Source organism: Vulpes lagopus, chromosome 11 (assembly GCF_018345385.1).
Source record: "Vulpes lagopus strain Blue_001 chromosome 11, ASM1834538v1, whole genome shotgun sequence".
Lineage (NCBI taxonomy): Eukaryota > Metazoa > Chordata > Mammalia > Carnivora > Canidae > Vulpes > Vulpes lagopus.
Window position 1 is genome coordinate 25,942,121 of NC_054834.1, and position 25,059 is coordinate 25,967,179.

Genomic DNA, 25,059 nt, shown 5'->3' on the forward strand with positions numbered 1-25,059 from the left:
GGTCTGGGGGAAGAAGCTGGGCCCAAGAGCCTTTTCTTAGATTGTCAGTCCACTTGCATTGCCAATGGACACTCCTTGTCATGGTGGGGGTACAGCTGCTCTCTGGACGCCCCGTGTCTTTGGACAATGGCTTGAGAAGAACAGAATGAAGAGACAAAGGGGGTGAGGGGAGGGAGAAAGTAAGGGAGCAGGAGGGACGAAAGCAGTCTTGAGAGGGAAGAATGGGTAAGTAGAGAAGAGAGTCACGGAGGATCACAAAGAGGGAGAAGGAACTGCAGCAGGAGGAGGAGGCCGCTAGAAAGGCCATGGGCTCCATGACCCCTTCCATCCTCTCTCTTCACGGAAGGGGACACTGAGAACCCAAGCATGCACCCCATTTCTCCAAGGCCAGATGGATCTGCATTTTCCAGCAAGACCACAGACTGTAGACTTTGTCCTGAGCCAGGACTCTTCTGACAGCGGGTGTGCAGAGCGGAGGTCCGAGGGTGCAGGGGGAACATCTGGAAGCTAGGGAGTGGCGAAGAGGGAGGGGAAATGAGAGCCCTGTGGGCCTGCCCTGGGGAGGCAGGAGGGTTTCTCTGACAGGGAAGTGGGCAGAGGGTGAGGTTTGCCCGTCTGTGGCAGGGGAAGTCAGACCGCACTGGAGAGTTCGGAGCACAGTGGCATCTGAGGCCTGTTCGGGGCATCCTGCGAGCGACTGAGCTGCAATGCCACTCCTGCTGCTCCTGCTCTTCGGGGGACTTGTCCAGCGCGGGGCAATCACAGGGGGTAGGAAGGGCCCTGGGGAGGATTCCTGAGGCTGGGTGCATCAGGGTGACGTGCTGGGAGGACCCGCGGGAGGAAGTACTGCTCCCACAGGATGCCCTTGGAGTCCGCAGGTCAGGCTGGCTCCAGGCAGAGTACCTTGCCCCGTCTCCTTTCCTCTTGCTGGTTTTGGGGGGGACGAGCCTGGCCCCGGGGAGAGGGGTGGGCTGTGGGAATGTGTGCAGGCTGTGGGACCGGCCCCAGCGTTCCGCTCCTGTGTGCACCCCCCTCACCCATCCTTGGGGCCTCTCTCCGCATGGCCTGGCCTCTCAGCATCCCAGGGCGCAGGACCCCCTCATCCAGCCACAGAAGAGCCCCCCTCCTTCCGCGTGCTGCAGACGTCCTCCTTTGCCAACCTCAGCTGGGCATACACGCAAGGTGCGGGCTGGCTGGGCGAGCTGCAGACGCATGGCTGGGACAATGTCCAGGACACCATCCGCTTCCTGTGGCCCTGGTCCCGGGGGAACTTCAGCGCAGTGGAGCTAAAGAATCTGCAGAGCCTGTTCGCGCTGTATTTCCATGGTTTCCCCATCGAAGTGCAGGCCTTTGCACGTTATTTTCAGTTTGAATGTGAGTTCATTGTTCCATGCCGATGTTTGCCAGGAGGCTCCAGCCCTCTTCCTAAGGGGCTCGGACTTCAGCCAGCCTTCCTGACGTGTCCCCTGCCCTCCTTTGGCTCATGTTCTCTTCTGCTTCACGATTCGCCACCATCCCCACCCCAGCCACCCACCCAGCACATACACAGAGGGGCCTGCAAGTACCCACCTCTTCACACCGCTGTACGCACCTTCATGCTCTTGCTCCTTGCAATGGTTGTCTCCTCATGATCTGCTCACCCGCCGGACCCCCGACATGGCCTTTCCCAGCCAGGACCCAGCCCTCCCTTCTCCTACCAGGCCCAGCCTGTACCTCACCATTCCCAAGTGAGCCCTTCTAGCCAGGCCCCCAGCTTTCCAACACCTTCCCATCTAGCCTCTCTGCATCAATTATTCCTCATTATTCCTAAATACCTTCTCATCGTCCCATTTTCTTTCCACAAATTTCCTCTCCTTCCCCACCCAGCTCTAGCATGCTATGTGATTCCAGAGCAAATCTCCCTTCCCTTGACTCCCTTTATTCCTAGACCTTCCCTCCCTTTAATTGTTTCCACACGGCTTCTGTCCTCTCGTCTGCCCTCAGACCCCTTCGAGCTCCAGATGTCAGCCGGCTGTAGACTGCATGCTGGGAAGGCCTCGGAAAGCTTCTTGAATGGAGCGTATCAAGGCTCAGATTTTCTGAGTTTCCAAGGAAACTCCTGGTACCCATCTCCAGGAGCGGGGAGTCGGGCTCGGAAGGTCTGTGAGATGCTCAACAAGTACCAAGATATTAAGGAAATCGTGAAGAACCTCATTGGCCATATCTGTCCTCAGTTCCTGGCGGGGATCCTTGAAGCAGGAAAAGCAGAGCTGGGGCGACAAGGTGAGCATCCCCAGGGCTTTGACCTGCATGGTCCCCTCCTGACCGTCCCTTTGAAACATACACCGAGAGGCCAAGAGTCGGATGTGCAGGTTTAGGGTTGTTTCTTAGACAAGAGAAGGAAGTGAACTCCAACTGCTAAGAGCACCCAGTCCCTGAGCGTGGTCCCAGGGGCCCCTAAATGCTGTGTGTGCCTCCCCTGCAGTGCGACCCGAGGCCTGGCTGTCTGCTGATCCCAGCCCTGGGCCTGGCCGTCTGCGGCTGGTGTGCCACGTCTCCGGCTTTCACCCCAAGCCTGTGCGGGTGACGTGGATGCGGGGCAAGCAGGAGCAGCGGGGCACCCGGCGAGGCGACGTCCTGCCCCATGCTGACGGCACGTGGTATCTCCAAGCGACCCTGGATGTGGCAGCCCGGGAGGCGGCCGGCCTGTCCTGCAGGGTGAAGCACAGCAGTCTAGGGGGCCAGGACCTGGTCCTCCACTGGGGTGAGGAGGGGCCGGGGCCCCTTCCCTGAGTCCTGGGGTGCAGGGCAGGTGTGGGGAGAAGAGGACAGAGGTGGATCAATCCAAGCCAAGAAGGGCAGAGAATGACCAAGGCTAAACTTCCAGAAATGGGATGAGGGGATTCAAGTACTAAAGAGAAAAGGTGTTTGGTGATTTGGGAAAGAGATGGGGCGGGGAGGGCACTGGGGACACAGACTCAGGAAGAACTGCGGTGAAGTCCTGAACACGCAGAGGGAGAATCTGGGAAGGCCCATCTGTGGAAGGAGAAGCACCGATGGTGACAGAGCCCTGTTCGCTGACATCCTGGTTTTGTGCCCAAGGAGGTGGAAACTCAGCCCTGCTGACCCTCAGTGGCCTGGCAGCCGTGGTCACCCTGCTCGCGCTGCCCGTGGTGCACGCCTGCTGTAAAAAGTGCAGGTGAGCCTCTTCTCGTTCTGTTTCTTCAAGTCTTTATCAGCTTGTTCTTCTTTCCTCCACCTCCCCGCATTCTCTCTGACGTCCCTTCATTGAGATAAAAATCCTCTTCTTCGTCCACAGCTCAAATCGGAAGGCCCCTGCACCCAGTCCTGACTCGCCCACGGGGACCAACACCCACAAGCCCAGGACGTCTGGACACCAGCTCTACACACCACAGGAATCATGGGTCAAAAATAGATTTTTAGAGAAATTGAAAGCAAGCCTAAATCGACTCTGGCAACGTTAGTTTTACCTAACACGTGAAAACCTTTTCTGTCTCTTCTTAAACATGGTTCATACCTATAAACAAAGCATAATTTCGATAAAACACCCTATTGTGACAGTAATCTTCACCCCTTTGGACACTTGTTTTATTTTTCCCCCCATCTTCTAGTAATATCTTTTCTGCATGGGCCACAAATTTATTGCTATTGATCTTTTAATCTCTAATTCAGATGCTTCTTTCTCATGGAAGCTTCCCTGTATTGCCCGGTTGAAAGCTCTTCTGTTCTTCCAAAATTGGATGGATCGTTCTAAATACCCTCATCTCTTCCTACTCTGCATAGTTGTTATTTAGATTTTTGCTTTTCTGTTTTTTCTCCGTTGCTTGAAGCCGGATGTCGGTGTTTGTATTTGCACCTATGACAAAAAGCCTAACCTGGATTCAGGGCCAGCTTCATGGGCATGTGATCTCTGCAGGTCGCTGTCTCCAAATCCTCACTAACACTGGGAGATACTGTGTTTTCCCAAATTTTGTATTTGCTCCACAAATTATGTAGCTGGTTCAGAGGAAGATGTTTCTCAGTAAATGCTGACTGAAATAATTTTTTTTTTGTCAAAGTGAGTGATGATTTCTTAATCCATTCCCCTTTGACATTGATGAATCATCTCGCTGTGTTCTTATTAAAACTCTTTCTGTCTCCCTGTGTCTCTCACCAGAGGTGAGGGAGGCAGGTGGGTGCTCCGGACTTCACAGTAACCAGGGTATCTGTGCGTCTTCAGAGAAATTCCAAAAAAATAATGATACAGGAGAGATCTCCCATCAGAGTGAACACGAGACGTGCCCACTTCTTGAGATTGTGTGTGGCCATTCGTCTTCATGTGGCATGAACTCAGGAAAGAAAGTCCTACTTTGAGTGGTTAGGAAGAGGACATGGGGATGGAGCATGGGCAGACCCAAGGCAGAGAATGGAAAGAGTGATCAGATGCTTGGCGTTTACTCTTCTTTATGAGTTTACTTTATTATTATTATTCCTAGCATTATTATTTATAGTCTTCCCTCTACTTTTTAAAATATGGATTTTGAAATTATCGACTTAACTTTGAGACAGATTGACTGAGCCTGTCAGAGAGCTGGAAGCTTGTTAAGGTGGAGCATTCATGCAGATGTCCTGCAGACACCTTCCCCTGGGTGGGATCATTGGGCAGATTGTGCAGATTTCTTAGTGGAAACTTGTCAATCTTTATATTGGGCATTTTATTTTATTTTATTTTATTTTTTATTTTTTAATTTTATTTATTTACTCATAGAGACAGAGAGAGAGAGGCAGAGACACAGGCAGAGGGAGAAGCAGGCCCCATGCAGGGAGCCCGACATGGGACCTGATCCAGGGTCTCCAGGATCACGCCCTGGGCTGCAGGCGGCGCTAAACCGCTGCGCCACCGGGGCTGCCCCTATATTGGGCATTTTAAAATTAAGAGAAAGGGTTCCATGACCCCTTACCCAGGCTATAATCCTACCCATGAACAAGGTATTGGGGTCAGGCCTTCCACCACCAAGAGTCCAGCACTTCCTGCATGACCTGTTCAGACAGCTCATATAGAAGAGTCCAGGGAGAATGGCGGAACTTTACAGGGCTGTTGGGATGAAGTTTGAGGTCCCCCTCACATGGCACAAGGTCAAAGGTGGTGACTTTTATCAAAATAAAGAAGCTCACGTAAGAACGTCTCAGTTTCTAGCACAAGTGTACAATGCAAATAGAATTTGGATGTTTCCCATTTAGGTGGACTTCTCCCCACTCCTCTAATATTTTGGTCACAATGATTCCTGAGCTCCTAAGATGCCTCAGGCTCACTCTCAGGCCAATGTCCAACACCCTCCCCCCCCTCCAACCGTGTATTGCGCTTCCGTGATGCTAGGCTTCTTTCTGTCCTTTACTTGTGCCAAGCTTCTTCTCAGCGCAAGGCCATTATTTCAACTCTCCCCTCCACCTGGGGCCATTCTTCATTCACCTTGATCTTCCAAAGATGATTTCAGGGCAACCTTCAGCTCCCAGCTCAGACATCATCCTCATGGAGAGACCCTTTGTAGTCAGTGTAGCCCAAGTGGCCACTCGACCTCAGTCACATTCTATTCCAATGTTTTTTAGTTATTTATGTTGAATACTGAATTTAGCTGAAATTATCTCATTTGCTTTTATGTGGTTAGTGTCCTTTTCACCTGCAGTGTAGGCACTGTGACATCATGTATATTATCTGTCTTGATCACACGTGTATCCCAGTGCCTAGATTGTAGCTGGACATAGAGTGGGTGACCAAAATTGTTTGTTGAATGAACACATGACATAAACTTTGACTTTCCAGTAAATATCTTAGAGATACCAGTTTTCTAGTAAGACACAGGTTTTCAGGAACTGACATTTCCAAAGTGCTGATGTCACTGAGGATGTAAGTGGATTATCAATATCATGGCAATATAGTCATGGACAGCTCCCTCTTTCCCTCAGGTTATTGCCTTTCTAAGAGTGGCAAGAGCCTAAGATGCAGATAGGAAGGAAGGGAGGAGGGATGAGATTTCAGAAGATCTCATCAGAGTCCTCTATCCTGTGAGTGAGGAGCCCCATTAACCACAAAGTGGTGCTTTGGGTTTCTCTGCTGCTGAATTGTAGTGATCCCCAGGGAATCTCTTAGAGAAGGATAACTATTGAATAGAGTGATTTTCAGGAAACTCTGGGTTTCTGAACACGATACCCTAACACATCCTAGCTCAACTTCTGACAAGGTCCTGTAGTTGAGTAGTGACCATATGTTTGTGTGAGGCACAAGGTATACACTCAAAGGAGACAGACCTGGGATACATACAGATATGCATCCTCTCTTCCACCCCAAAATTGGCATAAATGGGATCAGAGAGAGCCCTGAGGGTAAAAGAGTATGTTATCATAAATATCAGCTCAATAGGATTTGGGGAAATTCTGCATATTGGTTCAGAAGATTGTCAGAAAATCTCTGTGTCATCCCTGTGGTAGACCTTCAGGCTGGGTAATCTAATGTAACTTAAACTCCTGGGCAAGGAGCAGAGAAAAGTGTGTCACTAATTCATCCCACAAGAGAGGTGTCACCTAGAACTGTTAACTGCATAAGTCTGGCTGAAGCCCTGGAACACAGGCTTATTCCTCTAGGGGAATAAGGGCCAGGGTGTTTTGAATAGTAAGAGAGTACTTTCCAGTCCTGCTAGCTATAAACCCAAGGAGGAGATCTGCTTTGGTGGTGGTACCAACCTGGAGCCTACTGTATTCTGTTGTGCACACAAATGCAGTGAAAATACCATGAGGTGATTTGAAAACTGAGATGGAGGCACTATTCTTGGTTGTTGGTGGATTCTCCAGGAGTGACAGTAATTGTTGGAGGAGGCTGCAGGAAGATTGGAGGGATCGGGATGTGCTGGGCCAAGCTCAGGAGCCATATGCCCTCAGCCAACCATGGCTGAGAGAATGCTCGTCTGCCGTCTTCTACCTGAGAAATGAAGAAAGCTGAGGGTGTGGACAACTTGGTTAAGTGGAGTGATGTCAGCTAGGATGAGGATCTAGGCTCCTAAGATATCACCTTCCTCGTGAAGAACAATATTGATGCAGAACATGATCTGGAGCCTGAGTTCACAGGAAAGGTCATGTTGAAGGCTCCTTCAGGTTACTCACAGAGGGGACCTATTGGTTTTGGGGACTTTGGCTTTGCTCCTAAGGAATTAAAATTAGTTTATGATTCTCCTTTGTTGACTCTGTCCTTACTCTTACTTTCTTCTGTAAATGGTCCTGTCATTTGATGGTTCTTAACATCTAAACTTTCTTCTCTTTGGTTCATCACTGTTCGTGAATAGTCAGTCAGCAAATCCTTCTTTATAACTTCTTTTACACTCCATTCCCCTTACCATGACCCTGATCCAGGTGTGAACAAAATGTAACAATCCCATTGTTGATAATGTGATAACGACCACAAACTGACCAGGAGTTCAATTATTATAGCAAATAAGAGAAATACCTATTTTATGGGGGGTGGTGCCCAGATGGCTCAGTTGGTTAAGTGTCTGACTCTAGATCTTGGCTCAGGTCATCAGGTGGTTGTGGGATTGAGCCCCACCCTGGGCTCTGTACTCACTGTAGAGTGTGCTTTGGATTCTTCCTCCCTCTCCCTCTGCCCCTCCCTGCTCTCTCACACATGCTCTCTTTCTAATAAATAAATAAATAACTTATTTTATGTATGGTTAAAACTGATTAAATACTAATAGACATTTAAATGGAAACTGCTATATTAAAGACATTCTCCTACATGCTTTATTTTTTTTTTAGAGCTTTTATTTATGTATTCATGAGAGAAACAGTGGAAGAGGCAGAGACACAGGCAGAGGGAGAAGCAGGCTCCCTGCAGGGAACCCAACGCAGGACTCGATCCCAGGATCCAGGGATCACTCCCTGAGCCAAAGGCAGACGTCTGCTCAACCACTGAGCCACCCAGGCATCCCTCCTACATACATGCCTTATACATATTAACTCATGTGATCCTCAGAACAACTCTGAGGCAGACACCATTATTCCCATTATATAGGTAAAAGACTGAGGTCACAAGACTAGTAAGCATTGTAGGCAATTTTGCTCCCAAACCCCATGCTTAACTACAATACTACACATTCAACAAGTAATTGATGGAAGACTACCTAGTGATAGGTAATGAAATGCAGCAGAGGCACAAAGTAAAGTCTTTTATCCACAGAACTTCCATGATAGTGGAGGGCAGGTGAAACAGACAGCAAATAAAAATACTTTATGTGAGATAATAATGACACCTGATATAATTTCAACCTGATGAGAGGAAGGGGATCAGAGGGAGGAAAATGGGCTGTTATTGCATAGTCAGTAGACAGAATGAGCCACTCTGTGAAGGTGGCTTTTGAGAGAAGACGTAAAACAAGAACAAGAACCATGCCAGGCAGTGTCTGGGGGAAGAGCATTCATTCCAAGCAAAGGAACTGCAAACGAAAGCCACGTTGTACTGGGCGTGTTCTTAAAAACTGTTAGACCTTCAGCATGGCTGAACATGCAGTATATGGTGGGGAACTGGTAGGAGGTTAGGCCTTTGAAGAATACTGGTAACCTACTTTTTTCTTGACACAGAAAATGAAGCAAACACCTCCCTTATAGGAAATTCCTCTTTTTTTTTTATGTGGAATTTGGGTTCTGGGGCACATATGGCTTTGTAGTGGTAAGCAAAGGTGTTGCTACTAGTGCTTGGGGGATGCTTTCAATATGACAGGTATTAAGAATACTTTTCAAGTCTTTCAATGTACTGAGTTCCAACTGAATTCAAAATAAATAAAAACTTGAAGAGCTACTATTTTCATAAAGGAGAAATGCATACACACACACTGAATATAAGCTTGTAGTTATTTTTCCTCTTGGATTTGCCTTCCTAGCATCTCATTAATAGTTCTAATTTCACGTATCCCACGCGTCATAATTATTTGTGTATTTAATGCATAAATGTACAGAAAGATTGTGAATGTTTAAGGTTTGAAGAGTAGTTTGCTGTATTTGTGTTGTAACTAAGATGGCTTCAACCCACTACAAACTTTAAGCCAGTACATGTTTTAGAGAGTTTTCCCATCCACACACAAAAGCTGCATGGAACAATAAAAATATACATATCCACAGGTTGAAATTCAGATTTAGTCCAAGGAAGTAGGCAAGGAACAGAAGTGAAGCCATCCTCCCCGTTGTCCTGTTCTTCTCTGCAGATCTCTGCTCCAGAGAGTGGCCAGAAATGATGTTTTTTGGCAGAGTGGGCCCCCAGACAACTAATGTCCTGTAGGTCACTCCGAGGCAGATTCCCTTTCACAGAGTAGAATGGGAACCACTGGGATCTTTGACTTGAGAAGAGATATAATCTGACTTCTTTTGGGTCTTTTTTTTTCTTTTATACAAGCTTTTTAATTATGTGCACACAGCTTTTAGAATGGTAGCATTTTGTAATATTTAGAGATCTTCAAGTTTTATTTTTTAATGCTGACCTTTAAATAGTCATTTTTTTTCCCCAAAAACTAGAGGTTTAGAACTCTTGTAAACTGGAAAATGTTTACTGATCCTGTTACTAACAAGCACCTCAAAAAGGCAGAAGGAATTCAACATGGGACTTCTTAGGGTCGTCCTATTTTGTTGAGAATAGATAGACTTGGGGACAGGGGAAGCATGGATGTAGAGCTATTTCAAGCCTACTGTAAAAACTCAAGAAGACAATGACCATCGTAAACTACAGGGCTGGAGGTGGAAGGGGCGGGCAGAGACCTGAAGCTGTGTGTTTTGTAAGCAGAACCATTAGAACTGGATGACAGATTCCACCTGCTGTATTATATGTACTAAAAAGATAGGAATGACCCCCGGTTTTTGTTTTGAGGAGCTAGAATTCCATTCAGAATTATAATTAATCAAGAGACATAAGGCTGTGAGAGGAACAGAGTTGGAGGACAGTCTGAGAATTCAGCTTTGGATGTTTAATTTGAAATGCCCATTAAAATTCATAATGGAGAGTTTAGACAAGCCACTGGGTTTAGGTCTAGAATTGAGATGTGTCTATGCTGAAGACACTTATTGGAGAGCAGTAACACGTTGGAGAAATACTCCACAATGTTTGGGTTAGCCACACCAACCGATGGTTGGAAGACATTGTTGAGGCTGCTGGTTGGAAGCAAGGATTTTGTGCTGTGGGCAGAAGGGAAGGAGCGGCCTGTTCTTCCTGCGGTTGTGAGAGAAGCATCAGAAATGTCACAGAAACTGAGAATCGGCTTGCTCACAGGGGGACCCCAAGCTGCAAAGTTATAGGCCCAGAAATGGACAATATTTCAGTTTTGAATGTTGTGGGTTTCCGAGTATTTTGGAAATATGAGAAGCACAGAGCAATGCCCTCCGAGGAACAGAAGGAGACCAGGACGCATTATTACTCCTCCCTAACAAGAGAAGGCAGGAACTGAAAGTAAATATGTAGAAACTTTTACAATTCAATTGAGTAATTTTCTGTATATAGATCTAATAGTAAGACAAAAGCAGTTCCTGTACGTCCTTTTAATTTTGGTTTTTAAATAATTCACTTTCATTATATTTTACAACATCTCTGGTATGTAATAAATTTTTGGGAGAATTAGTCTTTCACCTCAAATAGGTTGAAGAGCAAGGACATAGAATATGAGGAGAGCATCTGGCCATAAAGAAGAGTGGAACTAAGGAGCAGGACATGCAGGCCTTTGTGTGTCACGATGAATTATTGGGATGTGATCTCACAAGACGCCCAATGTGTGTTTAAAAATATATTTAAAAACCCCTTAGACAAACGTATGTATCTCAAGCATGTGTCAAAATCTACTAATGTACTAACAGGCAAACCAGCAAGTTGTTGGCATAATAAGAAATACGAGTTTCAGGAAGGGTGTGGAACTGGAGGAGTGACAAGTTTGAGAACCAGAATACGTACCAAGTCAGAGTGATTATCATTTCATTTCACAGATTCATAAAAGCACGATGGCCAAGTGCATTCTTTATGCAGGAAGTCTGTAGAAGGATGATCTGAGATGCCAGGTGTGCAGACATATGGTCAGAAGAAGAAAAGCAATGAAGCAACTGATAGAGACCCAGCTTTGTCTAAAACTGGGGTAGCATGCTTGCTAATGGGAAAGCACCCGTGGGGCACACAGAGACCTGCAAGTCACAAGTTCTGATTTTTCAACGTTGCCAGGGTTTTCCCCACAAGCTCGTGACACACGTCACCCGTTTCTTACTTGAGGATATTTTATTTTGCTTTTCTGACACAGGAACGAGTGTGTGATTGGGATGAGCTGCAGTGTTTCATCTTAGGAAGATACCGAGGTCCGTAGTGTAAAGGATGGAGTTAAGAGATCAAGACACATTTTCAGTGTTTACTGTGTAAATTGACAAAGGACTCAACCAAAGCAATGGGAGAAGGTAGGTCTCGGTGACACAATCCAACCCCAGCTAGGAGTTAAACAGCACACCGTTGGGGAAGAAAGCCAGTTTACTTTAAGACAAGGGAATATCACTGTCTGTGGACTTGACTTCACTCTCCTCTGAAACTTAGCGGAGGTCATGCCAGTGGTTACAGGACAGGGTTGGGCACAGGGATTAAAGAAAGACAGAGCTGAGACCTGGGGTGTAGATGTGTGAGGAGCTTTTGCTTATGTTGGGACGTGGCTAACATCCCTCGGAGAGTCATGTCACTCAGGAGGCCCTTTGTAGGGGTGTGTGCACCTGGGCTGCCTGTGGGTCCTGTAGGGACAGCTCTGCAAATGGCACTGTGCATGGCAGTGAACCAGCCCGCACCCAGCTTCTGTCTGGAAACCATTCTGACTCTCTTCTTAAATGTGTGCATCCCGGGGTTACTGAAAACTCCAGCCTAAGTCACCTCAAGAAGGAAGTAGTGTATTACTTGCTAACAAGGCATGTGTGGGATTCAGCTACAGAGATTGTATGACCTTTGTAATGCCATACAACTCTGTAAGATTGTATGGCCTAAAATAGCATTCAAGGACAATTAATCAACTGTCCTTGATCAACATATCAACATATCATATCAATGATATGTCCATCATTATAGCACAATCCTCCCCACTTTTTTTTTTCTTTTTGGGTTACTATGTCTTTATATAATCCATAGGAAAAATAAATATTTTTACATCATTGAAAACATAAAATAGAAGCCCTTTCACCTGCCCCAAATAGGGTCAGGTAGTTGGTAGACTAATTCAAAAAAAGTCTGGTAGAGCGGAAAATGGAAAGAATGGCCTTTATATAATTGAAATGTTTTTATTTCAACTGAATATACACATATTTATAAATATTTTCACTTAGGGATAAAGCTTTTACTTCAAGTGTTGGCCCCTGTGACTGGAGCCCTTTAGAGCATATCTAGCAGAAGCCCAACCATAATTCATTAGAAAAACTTTCAGGAATTTACAGATGAGCAGGAACTTAGGGACGCTTGCAAAATAATCTAAGCAAATGACACCTCTAGGTTTTTATGATTTTCCTTTCTTCTGTGATTTTCTTGCTCATATTTTATTTTACCAAAACACCATCTAGCTATATTACAAACAAATCATCTTTACTGCAATCATACTTCACCAGGCCATGCTGCAAAATTACATGTCACAAGCAGAATAATTAGAATAATAAATACAACCATCGCAGGTGGTTTTGAGAACACACATAGACAATTTAACATGTATGGGCTGAACCACACAGACATCCCAGAAAACAATGTGCTGGACACGTGTGTTTATTATACAGAGGGAATCAGCGGGAGCTTTACACAGAGAAGAGAGCACAGTGTCTAATTTGTTATATAAAATATGTTCCCTCTTTATAAGTAATTTTCACAGTCACACAATTAATGATAACCATTTTTCCTTTGGGTGATGAAACATTATCTTAACAAATCAGAGGATTTTTATTCTAGTATGGGTTGGGTCTCTGGGCAGAGAAAATGTCTAATTAATAGTAATCGATGCTCCCAGCAAGAAGACAAGCTATGTGCTCACTAGATAATCCACATATTCATAAGAAAAAAACAAAAACAAACCCTCAGTTGTCAGGATGAAAACTTCAAGGCACATCAGTTTAAAGGGTCTTACATATCATCTGAAATTACATGGCTTGAAATAATAGATATAATAAAATAATAAAATAATAAAATAATAGATTTAAAATCAATTCCATTTAGTGTTTATAGTTCAAATTATTACAGTTGGATGTTAGAGTCATTGTGAAGTTAGCATTATGACCACTGCAGGGTCAGTGAGCTGCAAGATCCAGGCCATTTGAGTCTTTCCAGAGCATTGTGTTCCACTTTATTTTTTTAAAAAAATTTTATTGTCAATTTGCCAACATTTAGCATAACACCCAGTGCTCATCCTGCCAAGTCATTGTGTTCCACTTCAGCAGCAAATATGATGTCACTACTGGTTGTTTTAGGTCCGTTATTAAAATAAAATTATGTCCACTAAAAATTTGAACACATCACCATGAAAACAAAGCAAAATTACAAACAAAAATGAATGTGTTTGATTTATAATTAATATAATAAGAAACTAGTATTAAATTTTGAAAAAAAAATTCTGGTAATAGTGATCAATGCTTTCATCACTGGAAAACCCAGTTTGTTAGTATTGAAATCTTGCTCTTCATTTAAGGCCCACCTCAAATTTTCTTTCCCCTCTTCTCATCTCAGTTATTCCAAACTTTTTTTTTCTTCAGCAGGAATAAATATTTATTCTTTTGGCTCTCATAACTCTTAGTTTATATCCATTTCATAGATCTGATTGCTGTGCATTGTCATAGTTTTCTTTCACTGTTCATGTTCCTGCCTCTCCTTCATCCCTATAAGCTATTAATTTCTCCTCTTAATTCTTCCATTTTGCATGGAACCCGGTGCATAGTGGGTTTACTACATAGATGCCTATGCAGATGCCTATGTCCTAGATAAGATGATGCCAGTAGATTTGGATCCTGTTCTCTATTCAACCAGGAAAGCTAACCGTGGCCATCTTTCAGTATGAGTGTTGTCCTCCCTTAAAAAACCTTATCCTTTTCTCCTTTTGCCAAGTGTGAGTTGTTTTTCAGTTTGTTTGTTTGTTTGTTTGTTTTGGGAGAGAGTGAGAGCAGGGAGGGACAGAGGGAGAAGGAGAGAGAGAATCCTAAGCAGACTCCACTCTCAGCAGGGAGCCCAATGCAGGGCTTTATATCAGAACCCTAAGATCATGACCTGAGCCAAAATCAAGAGTCCCATGCTCAACCCACTGAGCCACCCAGGCATCCCTGTCTTTTTGTTGTTATTGTTGTTTTTTTTTAGCCAAGCATTGGACAATGTGGCACGTAGACCGACTCATCCTTTTTCTGGAATGGGGAAGAAAGAAAAAGGGAACAGTGGTCTTAGTCTTTGGAAATGTTGACAGCATCGGGACAGGATTGGTAAAAGGCCAGAGAAAATGTTCTCCCTTTGACTTCTGTAGCTTTCCTCAATAATTTTAAGGTTTTTTGTTAGATTACCTTGGTTGCCACAGGCATCCCCAGAACTCTTTTGAGGGCAGTCTTCACCTCCTGATTCCTCAGACTGTAGACAAGGGGATTAAGCAGGGGAGTAACCACAGTATAGGTCACTGCCACCAACTGATCCTTGTCTGAGGCAGACTTGGATCTGGGCCTCAGGTAGATGATGGAGGCACAGCCGTAGTGCACAATGACCACTGTGAGGTGGGAGGCGCAGGTGGCAAAGGCCTTCCTTTTCCCCTCAGCCGAGGGGATCTTCAGGATGGTATTAAGGATGAAGCCATAGGAGATGAGAATTAGCAGGAAAGGCACCATGATCACCAAGATACTGAGGCTGAATAGAGCCAGTTCTTTCACATGGGTGTCTGTGCAGGCCAACTTAATAACAGGTGCCATGTCACAGAAGTAGTGGTTGACCCTGTTGGGGCCACAGAAAGGCATGTCACAGATGAGATTGGTGGCCACCAAAGCAATGAAGAAACCTGTGACTCCAGACAGGGAAACCAACCCCAACCCTAGCCTTTTGTTCATGACAAGTGTATACCTCAGAGGCTGGCAAATTGCCACGTAGCGGTCATACCCCATCACAGCGATGAGAAAGCAGTTGGTGCAGGCAAAGCCAAGGAAGAAGAAAAGCTGGGCAGCACAGGCCACAAAGGAGATGCTCTTGGTGGCTGAGAGCAGGTGGACCAGCAGCTGAGGGATGATGACAAATGTGTAGCAGGATTCAGAAAAGGAAAGGATGAATAAGAAACCATACATGGGGGTGTGTAGAGTCCGGCTGCAGCGGATAACAGCCATGATTGTGGCATTGGCCAGTAGGATTGTCAAGTACAGGAGAAGGAAGATGACAAACAGCAGTAGCTGGAGCTCCCCCAGGCTAGAGAAGCCCACCAGGACAAACCGCGTAACCATAGTGGTTCTATTGACACCGTGCATCTGGATGACTTCTTTCTGTGAGTGAGTTTGGGAGAGACAAAAGGATGACTGTCATTGTAATAAAAACATTTTCCTGATGCTTTCTCTTTAAGTATCATATTTTCAGGCCCAGGATATTGATAAGTCTCTCTCTCTCTCTCTCTCTCTCTCCAGGTCTCTCTCTCTCTCTCTCAACAAAAATACTCCCTTTGATGACTTTTACAGGAAATTATTAATCTCCAGTAATGGAAGAATGATTAGCAATATTATAGAAATATACAAAGATTAAAAGAAGTAACAAAAGAAGCAACTTCGATATTTCCATAGACTATGTGAGGACATGAGAAAGTCTTCTACTGTAATATGAGAAAAAGCAACATACAAGCCATATTTACAATAAGATACCAAGTCATATTTATGATAAGATTAGAGGTGATTTGGGTTTGCTTTCAGATATATTTTTATATTTTCCAAATATTTAACAATAAATATATTTTAATTTGATGATTCTTTAATTTTTTTTTAATTTTTATTTATTTATGATAGTCACAGAGAGAGAGAGAGAGAGAGGCAGAGACACAGGCGGAGGGAGAAGCAGGCTCCATGCACCGGGAGCCTGATGTGGGATTCGATCCCGGGTCTCCAAGATCGCGCCCTGGGCCAAAGGCAGGCGCCAAACCGCTGCGCCACCCAGGGATCCCTAATTTGATGATTCTAGATATACTTCACTTTTATGTATTCCAGAGTATTTCTACCTCTTTTGGGTGGAAAAAAATACTATCCAAACATAAATAAGAATGATTTACTGCTTCTAAATATGATACTATTATTTTTCCAAAATGAAAAAAAGGCTTTTGGAATGTCCACATATCTAAACTATGAACATCATTTATAACATCTGTTAGTGCAGATGATTACTGATAGCATGATACACCTGTCCCCTGACCACTGGCAGTCACAGTGGATGGCCTGCTAGGATGGGGGCAAGCAAGAAAAGCACATGTCACTGGCCAAATGTAATCAGCAGATGTGTGCAAAGATGAAAGCAAATACCATTTTTATTTTTTAAGTTCAAGAACAATTCCTGGCAGAGAACAGTCTGAGAATCCAGCTCATCATTTGATCTACATCAGAAGGCATGTTGGAGGGTTCAGAATGGGGATGATGAGGTGAAGAAAAGGTAGATTTCTCATGTTGCGATTGGGAAATGCAATTCCACTATTCCTCTCGAACGGGGCTGTGTGTTGCACTTCTGTTGTCAGAGGCAGAACAGAGACCTCAACAACCATCAAACCATATCTCCAATGCTCTCTCCACATCACACCCTTGGAAATTTTTCTACCAGTGTGTAGTTCAGTTAAGGTACAGAAGGAAGAAATAGTAATTGCCTCTTGAAAGCAAAATTTCTCAGCGTATAATTTCAAACACTTCCTTTCCTTAATTTTCTAAAGTGCCATTTTATAACACATGCTTTCATTCAGGGGGAGACGGCTAGCATGTCTAAGCCATTTTATTGCTAGAAATGTTAGCAAAATAAAAATAACACCTATTTCATAATACAATAACATCCAGAGCCCTAAATCATCTTATTTTCAGAATCAGGTTCACGATTTAGGAGATACCAGCAATACTTGCACCACTCCACATCCCTCAACTTGTTGGATCCTCCAATGGCTATAAGTATAAGGAGAATGTGGGATGATGAGGACCCAGATACAGAAAAAAAACACACCATATACATTCTCCAATAAACCTTCCCTGACTATTAGAGTCCACATAGATGCCTTTCCTCCTCCTAATATCTAGAGACCTTGCAATAATACTTATACGGTGAATAAGTTGGATATCATCTTGTGGTACTATATATATATATATATATATATTATATATAATATATATTACCATATACTATACACATTCTATATTATGTATAGTATATAGATTATTATATATACCATCTATTCTATACTAAATACTATATATAATACAGTATATTATACATAATATAGTACATTATACTATGTATCATATATAGTATAGAACATATAGAGAATAAAGTCCATAATACATGGTAACACATACACACACCTTCTTTAGACTGTTTCTTTGGGGCAGGGACCACAGCAATGTGTTCTGGATAATCTGCAGCCCCATCACGGTACAGGCACATAACAGACTCTACAACCAAACCTTAATAAGTGATGGCATGCTTTAGTTCTCTTTTTTGTTTCTGAGTTTTCTCATAGACTGTGATTTTTTCTTCCTAGGATGTGCTCTTTGCTCTTCTACTACAATCTATATAATCCTTAAGTTTTTTAATTATTCGTAAAGTCATCTTTTTTTTAAAAAACAAAATAGAAATCTATACTGATAAACTTCTAATCCCATTGTCATTACTTCTTTATTTCTGAGATTTTTAAGCATTTCAATTTGATGTAAAGTGTGGTATGCGTGCATATGTGTTTTTGTTTGTATGTGTATGTACACTCAAGAGTGGATACTTCTTTCATTTCAAGAAAAAAGCAAATCGAATTCTACTTTGATGCAGATTTTTTTCATAATAATAAAAACTATTATGCCAATACATTCAAATCTGAAATCCTTAGTGGGGGCAGCCCAGGTGGCTCAGTGGTTTAGCGCCGTCTTCAGCCCAGGGCCTGATCCTGGAGACCTGGGATCGAGTCCCACGTCAGGCTCCCTGCATGGAGCCTGCTTCTCCCTCTGCCTATGTCTCTGCTTCTCTCTCTCTCTCTCCCTCTCTCTCTCTCTCTGTGTGTGTGTCTCTCATGAATAATAAACAAATAAATAAAATCTTTGAAATCCTTAGTGGAAAATGTTTCTTCAGACAGTAACTGACAAAGGAAACGCACTTACCCACTTATGTTTAAATGATTGAGAAAGTTGACGTATGACTTTGAGTTTAGTGGCTCAGAGTCCTGTAGGTCTTTTGGATGTTGAAAGAAGTAGCAGTAGAAGGTCACTTGGACAAACAATGACATCTGTCCTGAAAGATTAAGCAATTGAGAAAAAATGCACCTAAACATTTCATGAAGTGTTTATCTTGACACTTAAGATGTCTAAACCTTTTTGAGTCTTAAATAAGAGTCTGAAAATAGCACATTATCTATTCATATGTCAATTCAGATTCTATAATTAAGTTGGAGAGTATTTATAGCCTTCTGGGATTCTAAGGACTAGGGCCCTCTGAGACTTAGGGGAGCAAATGGGAGAGAGAAAATAAATGGCTGAATGTGGACAAAGGCATCTCATCTAATATCAGAAGAAATAATCCAGGTTGCAAAAAGCTTTCCATCTCTGTAAAGCACTAAAAAGGTAACTAAGTATTCTTTTAGCATAGGGGGAGTTTAGTTACTTTTAAGCAAAAAATGGTACAAAACACTGGGATGTCAGGAGAAACCAACCCCGAGATTTTTCCAACCCTGAGATTTACATGAAGACTGATTTGATAAAGTGTAAGAGGTAAAGGTGAGGGTTGGTGATAATGTAGGAAATCTCTGTCTCACTTCTCTATCCAAAGCCTGGATAAGAAGTCAGACAACTAGGTTTTTAAAGGTCCTTCAGGGTCGGATTGTGAGGTAAAGACTTTTATTCAGCAGCCATTCATAGAGTGCAGTGATTCGCAGAGCACGACATTAGGCATTACGGTGATTCAAAGATGAATGGATCACACTGATCATTCTAATTTAGCGCAGAAGACAAATACAAGCACAGAGGCATGCCGAAGTGTGTGCCAGTGAACATGAGGGCCGCTAGAAAGACAGCACCTCCCAGTGAAGAGCCTCAAACACAACCAGGGCTGAGATTCATCCCATGACTTTATGAACAAAAACACTGGGAATAAGAAAGTGAAGTGGAAACTACTGACTGTTTTATACCAGGATATTCAAGGGAAAAAGACTGAGCAGCCCTATTTCTGGCAGTAGCCAGTCTGGGTATTCCAGCAAATCATCCTTCCTAAAACAACTAAGTTACTGGGGAAATATTTTTAAAATTTTTCATAGATTGACAAGATGAAAGTGTCCCAGAAATTTTCAGGTCAAAATCTAAAAGAAAGAAAGAATCTAGAGAGGTGAGTGGAGCTCTAGAAGTCCCTTCCAGTGTGAGGAGATTTACTTATCTGGAAGGAATGACAAAGCCAAGTTGATAATTTGAGCGAATCCTAGAATGTCACTGATAGAAATGAAAGTTCAGCACCCACCAAATGTGGATCAAAAAGTAGATCTTCCTCTTTAAGCTGTAACTCTGAAGGACGGTGCTTTAAGATAAGCATGAGGCAAAACTAAGCTCATCCCTTAGTTCCCTGTTAAGAGAAATAGTGGGAAAATCACCCCAAGGCTGACCAAAGGCATAGGTCAGTGTGGGGAAAATACATTCATTCAAGAGAGGTTGTGAACAGTTGGGATTCATTCTAATTTACACCTCAAAATTGCATCACTACTTGGCTTAAGAAACCTTGAGCTCTGAATTTAATTTGTAGTGGATCTAAAGTGGTAAATTTATAGTGGGTCTACGTGGTAGTCTTTCTAAAGATCTGCGAGACACAAGTACAGATTATCTTTGGAGAAAGAAGACTCTGCCTCGCTCCCAGAAAAGAACAAACTAGAAATTATAAAAAATAAGAACATTTCTTCCCAGATGGTATGATTGTCTACATAGAAAATCCCAAAGAATAGATCAAAAACCTCCAGGAACTAGTAGGTGATTAAAGCAAGATCGTAGGATAATAAAGTTGATATAGAAAAGTCCAGTTTGTGAAATTACAAAACACTGATGAAAGAGATAGGAGATTTCAATAAATGGGAAAATATTCCATGTTACTGGATGGGAAGACCCAATATTGTTAAGATGTTAGTTCTTTCCAACTGGATCTATGCGTTCCAAGTGTTCCCAATCAAAATCACAAGTTATTTTACGTATATCAAGAAACTGACCATCAAGTTTATATGGAAAGGCTGAAGACCCAGAACAGCCAACACAACAGTGCACGTTAACCACATTTTTCTGATTTCTGTACCTGTTGTTTTATTTTTTTATTTTTTAAACTGATTTTACATTTATTTATTTATTTATTTATTTATTTATTTATTTATTTATTTATATTTTTTGATTTTTTAATTTTTATTTTTTTATAAATTTATTTTTAATTGGTGTTCAATTTGCCAACATATAGCATAATACCCAGTGCTCATCCTGTCAAGTGCCCCCCTCAGTGCCAGTCACCCAGTCACCCCCCCCCACTTCCCCTTCCACCACCCCTAGTTCGTTTCCCAGAGTTAGGAGTCTCTCATGTTCTGTCTCCCTTTCTGATATTTCCCACTCATTTTTTCTCCTTTCCCCTTTTTTTTCTCTTTCACTAGTTTTTATATTCCCCAAATGAATGTACCTGTTGTTTTAACATTCTGGGCTGTGACCAGGGAGGGACTGCCCCCCTGGGGCTAGAGGATTCCAATTCCAGGAGATAATACTTTCCTTAGAGTATGCCTTTCATGTGCAAACTAAACAATCTAGGGCCCATACTCCCCAAATATCTGCTTTTTCAGGCTCTTTACATGATTCTCCTCTGGTGGTTATCCTAGGGCCAACCATCAGAAACTAGGGATGGCCTTGCACTCAGGAGCTCCCTGAAATGATCAAACTGGCCAGTCCTAAATCTGCTTAGCTTGCTTACCCTGCCTTGCCCATTCCTTCTCAGGAAAACAAAAACAGCAGCACAAAGGAGGGGATCTTTCTCAGTTCCTCAAACCTTCTCTGCCTGTGACCCAACTCACCTGTATCTTGGCATGGCACCAGTGATGTGTGATCCCACAGGAACTGTGTGCAATAAACTATCTATTCAATGGCAATCGTCTCCTGATCTGTTGGCCTATTTGAATAAAAGTAAAATCTACATTTTAAAATGCATTAAAAGAGAGGAATAATGTTGGAAGACTGATACTACCTGACTTCAAGACTTACCAGAAAGTAACAATAAATCAAAACTGCATGGTATTGGTGAAGGAACAGACAAATGGAAAATGAAATGCATGAAAAGACATTGAAGAACCTTAAATGCATATTGCTGAGTGAAAAAAGTCCATCTACAAAGGCTATGCAATTCTAGAAAAAAAAAGTACTGAAAAGTTGAGGTTAAAACCAATGGAGTTAGAGGACAAAAATACACCAAGGACTGGTGCCTGAAGAACTTCCCAAGCTTTTGGGTTGAGAAGTGCAAAGGGAACATCATGGGAATGAGGCAAATAAGTAGACTGGCTAGCTTTCTCAGAGCCCGAGCCTAGTTTAAAAAAGACTCAAATCCTGATGGACCTGAGCCAAGATTTCATCTAATACCTGACCTCCATTGGTCCCTACTCTGACCAGTAGATCATGGCGGCATTCCTGGTTTTCTGGGATGTGCATAAATATACAGAGAGTATCTAAGGAACCCCCCCGCCCCAAGTCTGGATATTTTCCTGTATCCAGTTCCCAGGAACTTTGGTAAATGATGAGTTCCCTCTGGGAAATACTAAGTCAAGATTTTCAGGATACAATTGTGGCCATGTTGCAGTGTCTTTCCTCAAAATTACCCATCTTTTCTCATAATCAAGGAGGTTCAGGAATTGGTGTAGTGCTGAAATTTAGGTAAGTGGCCATGGATTGCCATACTGGTACCTTGCACAGTCATCCATCAGGCATAAAATACAATCAAACTGTTTATTGAATGGCTGCTCACCTATTTTATTGCTAGAAATCCCTTGGTCAGCCATTTCCACAGATCTTTGCAGGTCATAACAGTAATTATCACCCTAAACTTCAACTTATATTGTTTATTGCCCACATCTTATCTCTAACAGTTCTGTGTGGCCCCCAGGGTTCCATCCTCCAGAATACTATTACTGTCTCTGACATCCGTGGACCCAATTGCCCATTCCTTCTCATGAAACAAATCAGTTCTCATCATTTCTAGTCTACAATAAGAATTACCATAGAGCTCTTTCAGGATGTTTATATTGCTATCACCACTGCATTTTATAAACACAACCAGGTCTCCTGTGTGATAGTGTTTAGTGGTTGGATGAGGAGGTCGTCTCTAGTTTTTCTATCCCAACACATTCATTTCCCAGAGCTTTTGGATTCCTTGATGATGTATTACAAAAACTAGTGGCATTTCCAATCTGTTAACCATGTGTCAATATTTATTTCAGGCTTCTATTAGTTATTATAGCAGACAATTGATGCCATTGCTGGATGCATGAGTCAACAAATTGAATTCTGAATCCCAGGATTGAAATTGGTGTTTTTTTCTCCTCTGGTTTAAGATCTTTAAAATTCTCTCCTGCATGAGGACATGGCCTCTTAACTCCCACTGATACAGATTGGCAGGATTTGTGGGTATTTGTTTCTGTTTTTGTGTGTGTGTTTAAACTACCCCAGAGCAGGCCCTGCACCTTTCTATCCAGATTGCATTGTGATCTGGTTCCTGTTGAAGGCCTAGAAACAAAGTTAGGTGATGGGGCAAATAACCCAGGTGCAACCACAGTCTTTTATGCAGAGGACGGTTGAGTCCCTTAGATGTGTATGTATGGGGGTGGGGGTGATATCTTCCTCAACAGATAAAGGTGGTTCAGGGGAATTGGAGGATCAAGATCTCAGCCTCACTTAGATCAGCTGAAATGTATCCATCTGGTGTGTCATGTCTCATAGCTCATTTAGCATAAGAGCTCTGGTCAGGTTGATCCTTCGAAGTTAAATATACCCTCAGGTCGCAGACTTCCCCCTTCTGTCCTAAGACTCTAGGACATGTGGACTCCTTCACATCTGTTAAGAGGACATTCTAATTTTCCAGACATCTTTTAAATTGTCAATTCATTACTTGCAACTTTGTTTTTATCTGTGTTCATGCTCTATAATTGTAAAAATGCCAGGAGCTTAAAAATTCTTTATGGCCACCGCGATTACCGTGCTATCTAAACTAGAGCATCGGCTCTAGTTTCCTGCCCTGAAGCTCACCAAAACCATCCAGGTTCCACAGCAGAAAGCCATGGCACCACTCCACACGCATCCTGCTGGAATTAGGATCAATGCGGTCAATAACCACCCAGCCAAACAGAATTTATATGATTTGGAGGAAGATGATGATTCCGTAGCTCCCATTCCTAGTAAACAGGTGAAATTTGCAGCCCAATGATAAAATTTGATTGCCCAATGCCGTGGCCTCCCTCCATAATTCAAACTATGCCACAGTGGTGCTTACCTGAGTAAGTGAAATGGCATCAGATGTCAGAATGAACTCATTCCTTTTCACACTGGTGAGAGGGTTGTCTGTGTGCTCTTATACAGACAAGTAACCCAGTCCTGGAACCCCATTTTTTCCCCAAGCCATTTTTGTTCTCAGTCACTGATCAGCCAAGGTCCCAATGGGAAACAAATGGCACATTAGACTTAAGGAAAATCAAGGCATAGGAGAAATGCATAGACAATGGAGTTACCTGGACTAAGCAGCATCCTAGTTTTTATATCCTTCATAATTATATCCAGTCACTGTAATTCACACAGGTCAGCCTTCAGGAGAAGATAAGGTGAATAATCTGGAGTGAATATGTATATTACTTTTTTTTAAGATTTTATTTATTTATTCATAATTTCAATGGTATATTTTTATTTTATTTTTTATTTTTATTATTTTTAAAAAATATTTTATTTATTCATGAGAGACACACACAGAGAGAGAGAGAGAGAGATAGAGAGAGGCAGAGACACAGGCAGAGGGAGAAGCAGGCTCCCTGCAGGGAATCCAATGTGGGACTCGATCCCAGGACCCCGGGGTCACGACTTGAGCTGAAAGCAGAGCTTAACCATTGAGCCACCCGGGTGCCCCATGAGATTCACTTTGGGGCTAGGAAATGTAATGACGGTGTGGGCCATGTTTAAAGCAGAAGCTTTAAGAACTATGGCATGGATCCACTTGCTCTTTTCCCTTCTACAATGAGAACAGTGGGAGGCAGGTAAGGGCTGTGTCTTCATCCTGGATCCCAGAAAAGAGGAAGCAGAGCCTAATGCGGAGGTGTAGCCACCTGATGTTCAAACACAACATGCTCAAGAAATAAACCTTAAGAATTTAGGAATGTTTGTTACTACAGCAGAACCTAATATGATAACCCCCCCCCCCCACCAAATAGTCAAGGCTTACAAAAACCAAACAGAGAAATACAGTGTTGGCTGAATTAAAATGTGATATTTAGGCTTTATAGCAAAACATTACCAATGATAAGGAGTTCGGTTTATAATGCATATTGTTTAATTCATTAGGAAGCTACTATAATTGGACCATATATATATATTATATAATGGATATCCATTATATATATAATATATATATAATATTTATATAACCGAAAATTTTAAGAGAACTAAGAAAGAAATAAGAAACTTCATAGTCATTGTGGAGAGTTTAACACACCTTTCTTGGTGACTGTTATAAAAAGTAGAGCACAGATTCGTAAGGATACAGAAGCACTAAACAATGATGCTAAAGCTTTCTATTTAGGAAAAAAAGAGCAAAATGCTTCATCGAACAATTGCAGAATGTATACCCCTTTCAAAGGC

At 42.8% G+C, this 25,059-nt stretch overlaps 2 protein-coding genes across 2 annotated transcripts; one reads left to right on the forward strand and one right to left on the reverse strand.

Moving 5' to 3' along the window:
• Nucleotides 1–626: 626 nt before the first annotated feature.
• On the forward strand, nt 627–4,041 carry LOC121471473 (T-cell surface glycoprotein CD1e, membrane-associated-like). The gene is made up of 6 exons (XM_041722277.1): nt 627–768; nt 1,078–1,374; nt 1,984–2,262; nt 2,465–2,743; nt 3,082–3,178; nt 3,299–4,041. Exons 1-6 carry the CDS (start codon nt 708–710, stop codon nt 3,462–3,464), a joined length of 1,179 nt encoding a protein of 392 aa, XP_041578211.1. The 5' UTR covers nt 627–707; the 3' UTR covers nt 3,465–4,041.
• Nucleotides 4,042–14,337: 10,296 nt separating this feature from the next.
• LOC121471510 (olfactory receptor 10T2) lies at nt 14,338–15,477 on the reverse strand. Its single transcript, XM_041722325.1, has 2 exons — nt 14,539–15,477; nt 14,338–14,385 (listed from the first exon to the last, which is right to left on the reverse strand). Exons 1-2 carry the CDS (start codon nt 15,475–15,477, stop codon nt 14,338–14,340), a joined length of 987 nt encoding a protein of 328 aa, XP_041578259.1.
• Between the last annotated feature and the right edge of the window lie 9,582 nt (nt 15,478–25,059).